This window comes from Balaenoptera borealis, assembly GCF_965194805.1.
Source record: "Balaenoptera borealis genome assembly, contig: HAP1_SCAFFOLD_923, whole genome shotgun sequence".
Lineage (NCBI taxonomy): Eukaryota > Metazoa > Chordata > Mammalia > Artiodactyla > Balaenopteridae > Balaenoptera > Balaenoptera borealis.
In genome coordinates, this window is record NW_028123283.1 from 230696 (window position 1) to 244197 (window position 13502).

Consider the following 13502-nt stretch of genomic DNA (forward strand, 5'->3'; position numbering starts at 1 on the left):
AATCAAGGGAGAAGTCAGTCCCTGGTAAGTGAGATGCTCCCCCTAAACACCAACACAGCAGTCGTGTACCTTTCAAGGGGTTCAGGGGCAAGATGGGCAAGGCATTTCTACTAACTCTTCTTAAGGATCACGGACAGTGCCCTATGCTACGAGGTAAGCGGTGACTGCTGTAGTTCTTACTGGTGATCCTTTCCTGTCACTGATTCTCGGCTTTCTTTGTATTTCATAGGACTGTTGTCAGTCCAATACAAAATGAGTCTTATTTTTAAAAACCTGAAATGTTTTACAGAGCCTAGCATTCTCATATAGGGTCCTTTCCATTCTCCCCACTTTCCCGAGAGGCCAAGAACACGTCACACCATGAACTAGGAGAGGGGGTAGAGCCCTTTGTGATGAAATACATCAACAAAGACAGAGCCTTAGCCTGCTTGCTCTCTGGACAGGATCTCGGACCACAAGGTCTTCAATCCTGGTATAAATGAAGGAAGTGAGGACAGTTCAACTGGCACTCTCATAACAAGAGTTCGGAAACACCTTCCGAAGAGACTATAGCAGTAGATGAGGGAAGGGAGTGCTACAGTGTGGCAGTACAGGGGGAACGATCGGCTACAGCAGTGAAAAGTGTGGTACCGATTGGTGTGCTCTCGGGGTTCTTGTACATGTAGCATAGATGACCTCTACGGTGGCCCTCCCACCTTCCCACCTGCATTAGGTGTTCTTTTTTTTTGTAATTTATGTTTATGTATTTATTTACTGTTTGAACTTATTTATTCTACGTATTTATGTTTTTGGCTGCACTGGGTCTCTCATTGCTGTGCACGGGCTTTCTCTAGTTGGCGGCTAGCGGGGGCTACTCTCGGTTGCGGTGTGCGGGCATCTCATCGCGGTGGCTTCTCTTGTTGCGGAGCATGGGCTGTAGGCACGTGGGCTTCGGTAGTTGAGGCTCACGGGCTCTAGAATGCAGGCTCCGTCGTCGTGGCACATGCGCTTAGTTGCTGCACGGCATGTGGGATCTTCGCAGACCAGGGCTCGAACCCGTGTCCCCTGCATTGGCAGGCGCCACCAGGGAAGCCCTAGGTGTTCTCATATAGAGTCTAAAAACAGAGAGCACTGAGAGAAGGTAGTGGTTATTAAAGGCTCAGGATCTAAATTCTACCTGTCTCTACACCCCTTCCCAGCTGTCGATTTGACCCCATTTTTGAATGCTGACCTCATTGTTCAACTTTTCTCTGCCGTCTGTATACTCACCTTGAAAACTTGTTTCTGTGATGCGTTGAGCAGACACAGGGTGGCAGACTGCAGAGGTGGAAGCTGGTGGTCGGATATTTGTGGGCTGAATCTCCTTCAGTCCCATTCCCATTTCTGGTTGCCCAGAGGCCCTACTTCCTGTGTGTGACGCCGAGCCGTAGGATTGCGGGCAGGAGCCAAGTTCTCCATACAGTAAAGACCCCAGTGTGCCTTGGTTACAGTAATATACCTGGCTTCCTTCCTGGCAGGGAAGTGACAGGCGGCTATGCCCCTGCTTTGTTCGTGGGCCTCCTGATCCAGCAGTTCCCTTGGCTCTGCCCCTGTCGTCAGCTGCCCCTAGGATAACTCTGAGCCCTAGCCACTTCTCTGGTAGATTTCCCTATTCCCCCACTACAGTCACACCTGAATAAGGCAACTCAGACCTTTCAGAGATGTGTCCTGAACCTCTTGTTTTCTGAAATACCTATCTGGTGGTTGTGAGACTTAAGGCCAGCGTCCCCGAGAGACTTTTTCTATTTCTCCTAGTAAACCTAGACTCATCTTCTGTCACCTTCAACTCTACTCCAATTGTGTTCTTTCAACCCAGACCTCTGACCCTGCTTTTTACTTCTGCCGTTTCATCCTCGCTCCTGCTTCCTTTCCTAAATCCATACGTCTCTTTTGGCCTTCCTAGCCCTGGGCCAAGTTCCTTCCTCTTTGCTCAGTTTTTACCCCTTTCCTTCATTCTCCCATCCAACTTTCAGTCCTTCCTTTCTCACGCCCCAGTTAGCAGCATCTGAAAATTCGAAAGGTTTGTTACTCGTCTATTAATTGTATTCCATTTACTTATTCAGTTCTATACCTGTCTTACCTGTGTATGGAAGAACAGCTGGTAGCCAAGGTGGCACCAAGAATCCTAGCAGCTCTCACTTGACGTATCCGTAGTAGTCGGCAATTTCCATTTCGTTTTCCCTCTCGGTGAAAAATTGCAGCTTGCCCGAAGAGGTGTATCTGGCAGCATTCTCCCGTTGTTGTTGAGCCCGCCTCTTCATGGCCTCTCGCTCTGGCCTCTGCTCTTGTTCGATGGGCTTTGACATGACTGGCTCAGGCACGTTGGGTTCCCTCCATGGAACTCGTTGCTTGCTGAAGTCTTGGAGTAGAAAGTGGGTTTGGAGCTTGGGTGGGGACTGGCGCTTATTCACAGCAGGGGGAACAGGCTCCCGCTGGAGAGGAGCGCCAGATGAAGTTTTGGAGGGTGCAGGCCTAGGAGCAGCAGACTGAGGGACACGAGGCTGGGTATGGTTGGGCCAAGCCGGTTGGGTTGGGTTGGTCACAGTTGGCTGAGCTGGTTTGGCGGGGCCTGGCAAAGAGGCAGGAGCTGGCTGGGATGAATTGGCTGCAGCAGGTTGAGCTGAGTCAGTAGAACCAGGCTGGGCACGGTAAGCCCCAGCAGGCCGATGTGAGGCCAGAGACTGTGGCCTCCGAGGAGCGGGTCGAGCTTGAGGCTTGTCCCAGGCAGAAAAAGGCAGAGGTATCAACTTGACCTTCCCAGGAGGAGGCCGCTCATACTGGGCTGGAGACGGACACTCTGTTTCAGCACTGCTGTCTGGTTTCTGGGCTTGGACTTGCGTTTTCTCAGGACCCTTCCCCTCACGTGGGGTATGCCGCCATGGCTGGATAGCTGGGGGTGGCTGGGGGTCTTTGGGGTTGCTTGACTTTCCCAAGAGCCGACAGGAAGAGCGCCCAGTTTTCGTCTCATTCTTCTTCCCCAGCGCATGAAGAACCTTCACAGACTCCAGCATGCGCACGCCAAGGGAGGTTCGAGGCTTTTGAAAGCTCTGTTGGAGAAGCTCAGTTTGGTGTTCCTTTCGCTTCGTGTGGGGGATTGCTGGCTTCTCTTCTGCCTTGACTTTGTTCCCTGACTGCTTGTTCTCCTCAGCCTTGTTTCTCCCTCTGGTCCTTTTGGTCTTTTCCTGCCCGTGGCTCTTAGTTTTGCTGATCTTTCTGGATGCAGCTTTCTGAGGTTTGCCTTGAGAGTGCTTGGCCGTGTTCACAGGAGCCCTGTCACTGACTGCAGCGTGGCATATAACCACTTCTCCCCCTAACAGGCACTCTGGATTCTTTGGCTGGATTTTGGCCTTGGGAGCGCCACTGATAGGCTCAGAGGCTTTCTGTTTGTTCTTCCTGGGTTGATCAGAGGGAACCTTTATGACACTTGGCTTTTCCTGCACCTGATTCACCTTAATGGCTCTGGTGTCTTTAGCTTTGATCACGTTGGGACCTTGGGATTGATCAAGATCTTTCAAAGGATTAAAGAGCTGGGGAAGGTGAATATCCTCCGCCAGTGTAGTAATGTCTGCAAGACCACTGCTAGGTTCAATCCCATTTTCAAGTGTCCCTAGGTCCTGACGACTCCGGCTGTTCTCTCCCAGATCAGCATTTTCAGAACCAGGCTGCTCCTCTTGGCTGAGGGGATCGGTGCAGGCCAGCGGCTGGTGAATATCAGGGATTCCTAAAGGGAGTAGTGGAGGATCTTGGTTCTCTGTTGGGATCTGGTAGGCATCCAGAGGCTTTGAAAGCTTGGTTTTGATATCATCCACGTGCTTACTCTCTATTTGTCCCTGGCTTGGAGCTGGAGGCAGGGCCAGGAGACGCCTGGCACTCTGGACTGGAGCTGTCACTGAAATGTCCCCAAGTTCAGATGGTGGGTTACTCTCAAGTATGTGGCTGTTTCTGCTACTGCAGGACTTGGGGAGTTCTTGACTTTGTGTCACACAAAACGTCTGGCTTGGAGGTTGCAATCCCAGGGAATTTTTCATCACCAGGGGGGAGGTCTCCATCCCTACAAAGGGATCAAGGGAGAAGTCAGTCCCTGGTAAGTGAGATGCTCCCCCTAAACACCAACACAGCAGTCGTGTACCTTTCAAGGGGTTCAGGGGCAAGATGGGCAAGGCATTTCTACTAACTCTTCTTAAGGATCACGGACAGTGCCCTATGCTACGAGGTAAGCGGTGACTGTTGTAATTCTTACTGGTGAGCCTTTCCTGTCGCTGATTCTCGGCTCGCTTTGTATTTCATAGGACTGTTATAAGTCCAATACAAAATGAGTCTTATTTTTAAAAACCTGAAATGTTTTACAAAGCCTAGCATTCTCATATAGGGTCCTTTCCATTCTCCCCACTTTCCCGAGAGGCCAAGAACACGTCACACCATGAACTAGGAGAGGGGGTAGAGCCCTTGCTGATGAAATACATCAACAAAGACAGAGTCTTAGCCTGCTTGCTCTCTGGACAGGATCTCGGACCACAAGGTCTTCAATCCTGGTATAAATGAAGGAAGTGAGGACAGTTCAACTGGCACTCTCATAACAAGAGTTCTGAAACACCTTCCGAAGAGACTATAGCAGTAGATGAGGGAAGGGAGTGCTACAGTGTGGCAGTACAGGGGGAACGATCGGCTACAGCAGTGAAAAGTGTGGTACCGATTGGTGTGCTCTCGGGGTTCTTGTACATGTAGCATAGATGACCTCTACAGTGGCCCTCCCACCTTCCCACCTGCATTAGGTGTTCTTTTTTTTGTAATTTATGTTTATGTATTTATTTACTGTTTGAACTTATTTATTCTACGTATTTATTTTTTTGGCTGCACTGGGTCTCTCATTGCTGTGCACGGGCTTTCTCTAGTTGGCGGCTAGCGGGGGCTACTCTTGGTTGCGGTGTGCGGGCTTCTCATCGCGGTGGCTTCTCTTTGTTGCGGAGCATGGGCTGTAGGCACGTGGGCTTCGGTAGTTGAGGCTCACGGGCTCTAGAATGCAGGCTCCGTCGTTGTGGCACATGCGCTTAGTTGCTGCACGGCATGTGGGATCTTCGCAGACCAGGGCTCGAACCCGTGTCCCCCGCATTGCATTGGCAGGCGGATTCTTAACCACGGCGCCACCAGGGAAGCCCTAGGTGTTCTCATAGAGAGTCTAAAAACAGAGGGCACTGAGCGAAGGTAGTGGTTATTAAAGGCTCAGGATCTAAATTCTACCTGCCTCTACACCCCTTCCCAGCTGTCGATTTGACCCCATTTTTGAGTGCCGACCTCATTCTTCAACTTTCTCTGGCGTTTGTTATACTCACCTTGAAAACTTGTTTCTGTGATGCGTTGAGCAGACACAGGGTGGCAGACTGCAGAGGTGGAAGCTGGTGGTCGGATATTTGTGGGCTGAATCTCCTTCGGTCCCATTCCCATTTCTGGTTGCCCAGAGGCCCGACTTCCTGTGTATGACGCCGAGCCGTAGGATTGCGGGCAGGAGCCAAGTTCTCCATACAGTAAAGACCCCAGTGTGCCTTGGTTATAGTAATATACCTGGCTTCCTTCCTGGCAGGGAAGTGGCAGGCGGCTCTGCCCCTGATTTGGAATCTGAGATGGTGTTCCCTGAGCAAGGCTGGCAGAAAGCGATGGATGTAGAGGGACCATGTTCTTGGCGTCTGAAGTTTTATCATACTGGGCTGCCAGAAACATGGAGGAGGCAGCTGTGTGGCGGTCAGTGAGTGCCAGAGTAAAGTCTCCGAGTGAAGAAGAATTCTTTTCAGTGCTTGCTGTGATGTCCCACTCAAGAACACCTGGATAGGAAGCAGCTGAAGTGGAGATCTGGCTGTGGTCAGTAACTCCAGATAACATAGTCGTGCTAGAATGTTGGTAAAGGTAGGCACTACCCATGAGTGTCTGGAAAGGGGTACCGGTAGCCGATGCCGAACTGACGGCAGGGGCAGAGACTCTGGAGAAGTTGCAGACACTTCGTGTTAGGGAAGTTGCATTGCTCACCACAGGAGGAGAATGCTGCAGAGAATTTAGAGTTCCAAGTAGAGATGGATGTTGGAAATTTTCTGTAAGAACAAGAGGGTCATGAAAAACTCAGGGAGGTTGAGAAATTCTCACTACGTTTGAGGAACGGCATCATCTGAAGGTTCTTGCTATCAGGACACCTCTACTATCACTACTTCCTGAGAAACCCAAAATCAGACAGTTAATGATGGCTGTAAGGACTGAGCAGTTTTCCACTCTTCTCTATTCACTGCCTGTGCTCCCATCTTGGGCACAGACGGGCAGAAGAGCCAAGTGGTGTGGTTCAGAGATTGTTCTCTAGGCTGGAAGCAACCTTCTCCCTGCCCTGTCTTTCCCTTCAGCCTGCACTCGTATTGACTTCTATGCTATTTCCTAGACTGGAAGCATTTTAGAACTAGGAGGCCCTTAGAGAACTTCGATGTTCTCAGTCTCATTTCGTAAGGAAACTGAGGCTCAGAGAGGTCGGGTTGACTTGTTCAAGTTCTCTCATTATGTTAGTATCATTACCAGGTTTCAGAACCTAAGTATCCTGACTTCCTTGCCAGGACTCCACTCTGAGCATGATACTGCCAGAAAGCAGGAGAAATAGAACTTATAATATAGGCATTTTTTTTGTCCATTAGAAAACAGTACGGCTGTTACCATTGTCGTCTTCGGTGTCTCCCTTTGCTTGTGCAGTTCCCACGCTATTACCTAGAGGTGACGTACAGCTCAGTCCAACTGGTGAATTGAAAGAGTCATTTTTGCCCTCTTCAAGCCTGGTTTCTCATCCTACCTCAAAATGATTACCCGAAAGTGGATTTCTTAAGTGCTTTTGGAAAGGGAAAAGTTATCTGATTACTTCAGATTCCTCACCTGTAAAGTGGTTATAACACCACCACCAATAATAATAGCAGTAATAATTAATAGATGAATAAGCTGATCTGTTGCGTATGATTTATATGGAGGAAGATACAATAAGTTCTAGAAAGACAAAGAAAAATCATGACAAGCATATTACGTTAACGAAAAAGAAATCCATAGATATTAATGAAAACTGGGGTATGTGGCAAGTATCGAAGCCTAATGAATTTACTAACAAATGGCATTCTGTACCATCCATGCAATATTATGAAAGTGAATTTTGCCCACTCTATTTTAGTGAATACTATTAACCAGAAAACACGATGGAGGTGATAGAGGTGAATGAATTCCTAGCCAATGCATACAGACAGAGAAGGTATGTCAGTAAAAAATGCATAACAAGCAACAGAATGCAATAAATGTGCATGTATAGGTAGCCACAACACATATAGACAAGTATTTCAATGAAAACCGGTACGAAGCAGACAGCAAAATAATAAGTGTAAAAGAGTTTCATTATTGTGCTCCTTCATATTTTTACCCAGCAAGTAAGAGGTATTAAGCCTAGGAGAAATATATATTTCAATGAATATAGCTTATATAATAAGCAGAAAGGAAGCTTAAAATGTATCAGGAAGGTTTTTGGATTTATCCTAGAACTTAGATTAGAATCATCTTCAGCATCCAAGAAGATGGCATCCCAAAACCTCAAAAAACCATCATGCCTAGAATCCAATTAAAAAAGATTTTCGAATGTAAGAAAATCCACAGGACTCCACAATATGGTTTTCGATAAACGTGGATGTTTGTTTGTTTTGTTTCTTTGGCCGCGCCGCGTGGCCCTGGCCGTGAAAGCACCGAGTCCTAAGCACTGGACCGCCAGGGAATTCCCTAAGTGGGGGGGGGAATTAGAGATGTGGGGCTTGACTTTTTCTTCTTCTTCTTCGGTAGCTAAGCTCTACAAGCGAACGATGGCTGTTGATCAATGTGCTCTCTGTGTTAGGAAGGAAATAACTGTAAAAATGAAAAGCAGCCTTGCCTTAGAACCTACATATCACACCAAGGAAAATAGTCCTTCTGATTCAATTTAGAAGATATCACTTAAAATGTTGAATTGGTGAAATGTCTACCTAGTTTAAAAATTAGAAAGAATAAAACACTGAAAAGCAGCCCCCTAGATAACCACTGTGGTTGCTTGTTTATAGGAGGCATCATTTCTAAAACGTATTTCTAAAATGTTTATATTCAAAACTGTCAAGTGGCCAACTGTATTCAGAGAGGCAATAAAAGAAAGAAAACGGAGTATGACTTTTCTGATAAGCTGCCTTTCCTGGTGATCCCCTGTTCTGGCCTTACTTTCCTTCTTAGTCTGTTAATGTAAGGGTTTGCTACCATCAACTTGGTTTTGCCCTGCTCTGAGCAGGTTTCCCTCTGTGCTGTTTCTGCTTTAATTGAAAATCTTTGGTTCCCATCAGCATTCCATTGCAAACTCCGTTTTTCTTGAGAGCTCCTCTATGCTTTCCCTCTTCATTCTTACATTTTCTCCCATCTCTTGGTGCCTGTTGGCCTGTGCTAATGAAAACCATCCTAAACTTCCTTACGCTCGACTCTGTGCCTCCCTGTAGAGCCCAGTACTCTCCATCCTCTCTCCCTATTCTCTCTTTTCAACTAGTCGAAATCCTAGTGGAGGGAGACCATTAGAGATGAAACATCTTGGTATATATTGCTAGTTTTCTATGTCCCCTGGCTTTTCTATGTTTCTGTTGAAACACTCTTGAGAAGTGTCTGATTTCGTTTTCTACATGGGTACCCTTTAAGGCTCAATACTGGAAAAGAAGGGGATCAGAGTGATCAACCCAACGTGGTATCCTAACGTAACAGTTAAGGAAAGCAACAGGCTTTGTGAGACAGCCAGTGATTTGTCCAAAGTCACACAGATAGTAAACGTCAAAGTCAAAACTGAAATTAGGTCTCCAGACTTGTAGTTCAATACTTTCCCTCATTATTCCATGCTATTTTGAATCTCCTACTTACTCAATTTAGGGGCAAAAGAAATCGAACGCAAAACTTTCCAAAGTTTCTTTTCTTACCTGACATGGTCAGAGAAGAGGAAGCATCCACTGCAGGTACAAGGGATGAGGAGACAACACTAGAGGATGTCCGAGTGGCTGCAGCTGAACGGCGCACGTGTCCAGTACAGAGGTCACTGGTTACTGGTCCAAACAGCTCCACGGAAACCCCAAGGCTCTACCAAGTGGTAGTAGGTTTGGGAGGAGAGTGATGTCACAAAGCAGGCAGTTGAAAGGTATGAGAGAGCCAATAGGGAGGTCCGATCCCCAACAGGAAGGCGGGCTTGGGTGAAGAGAGTGTAGGAGAGCTAAAACAACACCTGAGTTTCTGAGCTTTGGGGAGGAGGAAATCCTAGAAGACAGATTTACCTCCCCCAGGCTCTTCCATTAGGGAAATCATTGCCACATTTCTTACAGACGTTCATTAATACACTGAACTAAGAGTTACTTATATTCTACAGAGTATTCTATTTTATGTATCATATACTTAGAGCTATATAGATCTTCTTTAATTAATAATCCTTAGGAAGGAAAGAGCCATCTAGTTTGAACTATTACAGTTGTTCTGAAATCATATGTGTCTAATGAGTGAACTGATAGCAGCTTTTAAGGAGCCAAAGTAGGGATTAAGAAGCTCTTTTTGTAACTTGGTTCAAGAGTAGGGTGAAGTTTGTTGAGTGTACCTTGTGGAGAATGTTGTGGTCCAAGGCTCTTCTCTTTTAGTTTCTTCTCCTTGACTCCTACCTTCCTTGGGCTGGGCTAGGCTGGGGGCCAGGTTGGACTTGCGACTTAACGTTTCTCTTCCGCTTTCTCTTTTTTTTTTTTCTTCCATTATGGGCATTGCTTCGAGGACAAGCCTTGATCTTGCATTGGACGTTACTTCCTGTCACCTTCCAGCAGCAGGAGTCTTCTTTTCAGTGCTTGATGCTTCACGAAATAGACTCTGCCCGTTGGCAGCAAATACCAGAGAGCTAGGAGACAGAGCTGGTTGCAGACCTTTCCTCTTCCAGCCTTTGGTTGCAATTGTTTGGCCCATAATTTGCTAGCTCTAGTTCCTTGGGCCACACAGGTATCCTGCCATCTCCAGCTCTTGTTATATGTGAGAGACATTCTGAACACTGTCCCTTTTTCTTTGCACAGAAGTATATACAGTGTGGCAGTTACTGTAATCTCCTCCGCCTTGCAAACAGCCACTCTAGAATCTTGGACCTCTAGGACTCTCTGTCTTGCATGCTTGGGGGCAAGGCCAAGCAAAATGAAGAGGAGAATAATTAGAGAAAGAGGAGGACGTTGGTGGAGAATTGGGAGCAGGTAAGGTGAAAGGGCACAGGAGAAAAGAGATGCATGTAGACTTTTTGGTTTCTGTGGGAAACAGGTTGACACACTTGGGCCTCCTTTGGTATTAACAGAACAGAGAGTTAAAGATCTAAGTAGCTAGATAGTGTGCAGCAACTGCCATGAAGTCTGTACACTGAAGAGAAGAGTCTCACATCTAGTTTTCATTTTGTTTTATGTCATAGTACCTTATTTATAGCATTCACTGGTGTGTTTGTAGAATACAGATGTTTTCAAATGCTCTGGTTTTGTCTACATGGTTATCTCCTTGTCCTGTTTGTAAGGAATCCAACATTGTAAGACATATTGCATGTTTTTCTCTTGACGATTGTTGACCTTGAAGCGTCATGAACTAACTTGAGCTGTTGGATTCTGTGGAGAAACGTTCAAAAGGGTCTGTGAAAAAGGCACTGTGGTGAGTCGCATTATGCACCCGAGCGTAAGGAGCAGATATCTGCCACTATCCCAGCTTGGCCTGGATTGCCTCTGTTTTAGTTCCCCTGGTTAGTGCTTTTCTCCCTAACCACTCTTGTGACTGTGATAATGTGAGTAAGGGCGGAGTTGCTAATGATCTATGTGTGAGGTAAGCTGGTTTGAGGGAGGAAATCTATGGACCTAGTCATTTTCCTTGGTGGTAAGCTTTCAGGGGTGCAGAGATGGATCTTCCTGGGGCCTTTTCTGGTCCCAGGAAGATATCGCATAGATGGGACCTCCCAAGACACACATTGAATCTTTAGGCCTGTTTTTCCTATTATGAGGTACGAACGAGTTTCTTCACTGATGGGGATGATGCTTATCTGAGAAGAAATTGTGAAAGGTGGTGTAGTGTAGAGGTGTGGCTTAAGCTTTTAAGTTTTCCTCCAGGTTTTTCCCCTAAGCTTCCTACTTCGGACGGCCTACTTACATGATACTAGTAGGTGATGTCCGGCTAACAGCTTCCTAAATATACCTGCAAGCCAGATCAGTGTCTCTTTTCTCTGTATTCCCATGGAAATCAAGAGTCCCGCCGAATTTTCCATCGAAACAGTTGATTTGTGTTGTCTCTAGGAATTCTAAAGGGCGTACCGTTGCTTCCTAACCGGTGTCATTTGGGAGATCCGCCTCTGTACGTTCAAATGATTAATTTTGAGACTTTGCTCATGTGTGCAGTAAACCCTTGAATTCCCTAAGACCTTCCTTTCCTCCATCTCCTACCCCATTAAGCCCGCTTCAGTTCATCTCCTGAATTTCTTTGGAATCTGTCAGCCAGCTCTTCCTCAACTTCCTAATACTGAACTTGCCTGTCTGTTGCGATTAGGTCCTAACTGGTGTCCATATATCTTGTTTCCTTCCAATCCACTCTTCACACAAGAAACCTTCAAAGCAAGTTGGAACGTTGCTCATAAACATCGCTCACAAGCATTGTTTTGAGAATAGAAAACACACTGTTGGCCTTTAAGACTCTGCGTGGTCTAGAATCCTCTCTGCTTCTCTAGCCCCATCTTGTGCCACTTTTGCCCTCACTTTCTATGCTTCAGATACACTGAATTAACCTTAGTTCTCACTCATCTGACAGAAGTCAGTTCAGATACTATTTTTCACTGTGATTCCTAGCATTAAGGAATTTGATTATCAGGTTTTGTATGAGGACTATTTCATCAGGGGTACAGAAGTTCTGGCCATCTCTGGTTTTGGATATCCCTTATTTGTTGAGACCTTTGCGTTGTTTGGTTGCCTTTTGTCTGTTTTCCAGATGGGAAAACAGGAACAAGGGAAGTATAGGTTATTACTAGGTGGGGTTGAACAAGTGGAGCAGCAAACTGCAAAGCAGAAAGAAGAGGGACGTACTATAGAGGGATATGACTTCCATTCTCAAGGCGCCTGCATCCTGTGCAGGGAGACAGCCTAACATAAAATGTGCCTAACAACAAATATATTGACTTCTTACTAAAAATCTCCAGTTCATAGAACCGAGGGGTTTGTACCTTCTCCTTTAAAAGTGATAGTCCTGGGACTTCCCCGGTGGTCCCGTGGTGAAGACTCTGCGCTTCCAATGCAGCAGGCGTGGGTTCAATCCCTGGTTGGGGAGCTAAGATCCCACATGCTGCGCAGCCAAAGAAATTTTTTTCGAACGTTATACTCCTGTATTGTTGGCTTTAGTGGTTTAGATTTTGTTGTACTGTTAAGAAGATTTCAGTTTATTTACCGGGAACAAACAACACATAATGTAAAAATAGTTTCCCAGAAACGATTTCCATCATTCTCTTCCTCCCTTTCTCCCGCAGACTGGTGTTTCACCTTGACAAGTTCTCTGTCATTCCATAGGAAAGCTGTCTGGCTTGGAGGTTGCAATCCCAGGGAATTTTTCATCAGCGGGGAAGTCTCCATCACTACAGAGGAATCAAGGGAGAAGTCAGTCCCTGGTAAGTGAGATGCTCCCCCTAAACACCAACACAGCAGTCGTGTACCTTTCAAGGGGTTCAGGGGCAAGATGGGCAAGGCATTTCTACTAACTCTTCTTAAGGATCACGGACAGTGCCCTATGCTACGAGGTAAGCGGTGACTGCTGTAGTTCTTACTGGTGATCCTTTCCTGTCACTGATTCTCGGCTTTCTTTGTATTTCATAGGACTGTTGTCAGTCCAATACAAAATGAGTCTTATTTTTAAAAACCTGAAATGTTTTACAGAGCCTAGCATTCTCATATAGGGTCCTTTCCATTCTCCCCACTTTCCCGAGAGGCCAAGAACACTTCACACCATGAACTAGGAGAGGGGGTAGAGCCCTTTCTGATGAAATACATCAACAAAGACAGAGCCTTAGCCTGCTTGCTCTCTGGACAGGATCTCGGACCACAAGGTCTTCAATCCTGGTATAAATGAAGGAAGTGAGGACAGTTCAACTGGCACTCTCATAACAAGAGTTCGGAAACACCTTCCGAAGAGACTATAGCAGTAGATGAGGGAAGGGAGTGCTACAGTGTGGCAGTACAGGGGGAACGATCGGCTACAGCAGTGAAAAGTGTGGTACCGATTGGTGTGCTCTCGGGGTTCTTGTACATGTAGCATAGATGACCTCTACGGTGGCCCTCCCACCTTCCCACCTGCATTAGGTGTTCTTTTTTTTGTAATTTATGTTTATGTATTTATTTATTGTTTGAACTTATTTATTCTACGTATTTATTTTTTTGGCTGCACTGCGTCTCTCATTGCTGTGCACG

The 13502-nt window shown here is 46.4% G+C and overlaps 1 protein-coding gene across 1 annotated transcript; it reads right to left on the reverse strand.

The window, feature by feature from the left end:
• Nucleotides 1-2153: 2153 nt before the first annotated feature.
• Nucleotides 2154-12601, reverse strand: LOC309621711 (uncharacterized protein C2orf78-like; the record flags this gene model as incomplete). Its single annotated transcript, XM_082409074.1, has 4 exons — nucleotides 2154-4069; nucleotides 5349-6098; nucleotides 8991-9106; nucleotides 12588-12601. 4 exons carry the CDS (start codon nucleotides 12599-12601, stop codon nucleotides 2154-2156), a joined length of 2796 nt encoding a protein of 931 aa, XP_082265200.1.
• Between the last annotated feature and the right edge of the window lie 901 nt (nucleotides 12602-13502).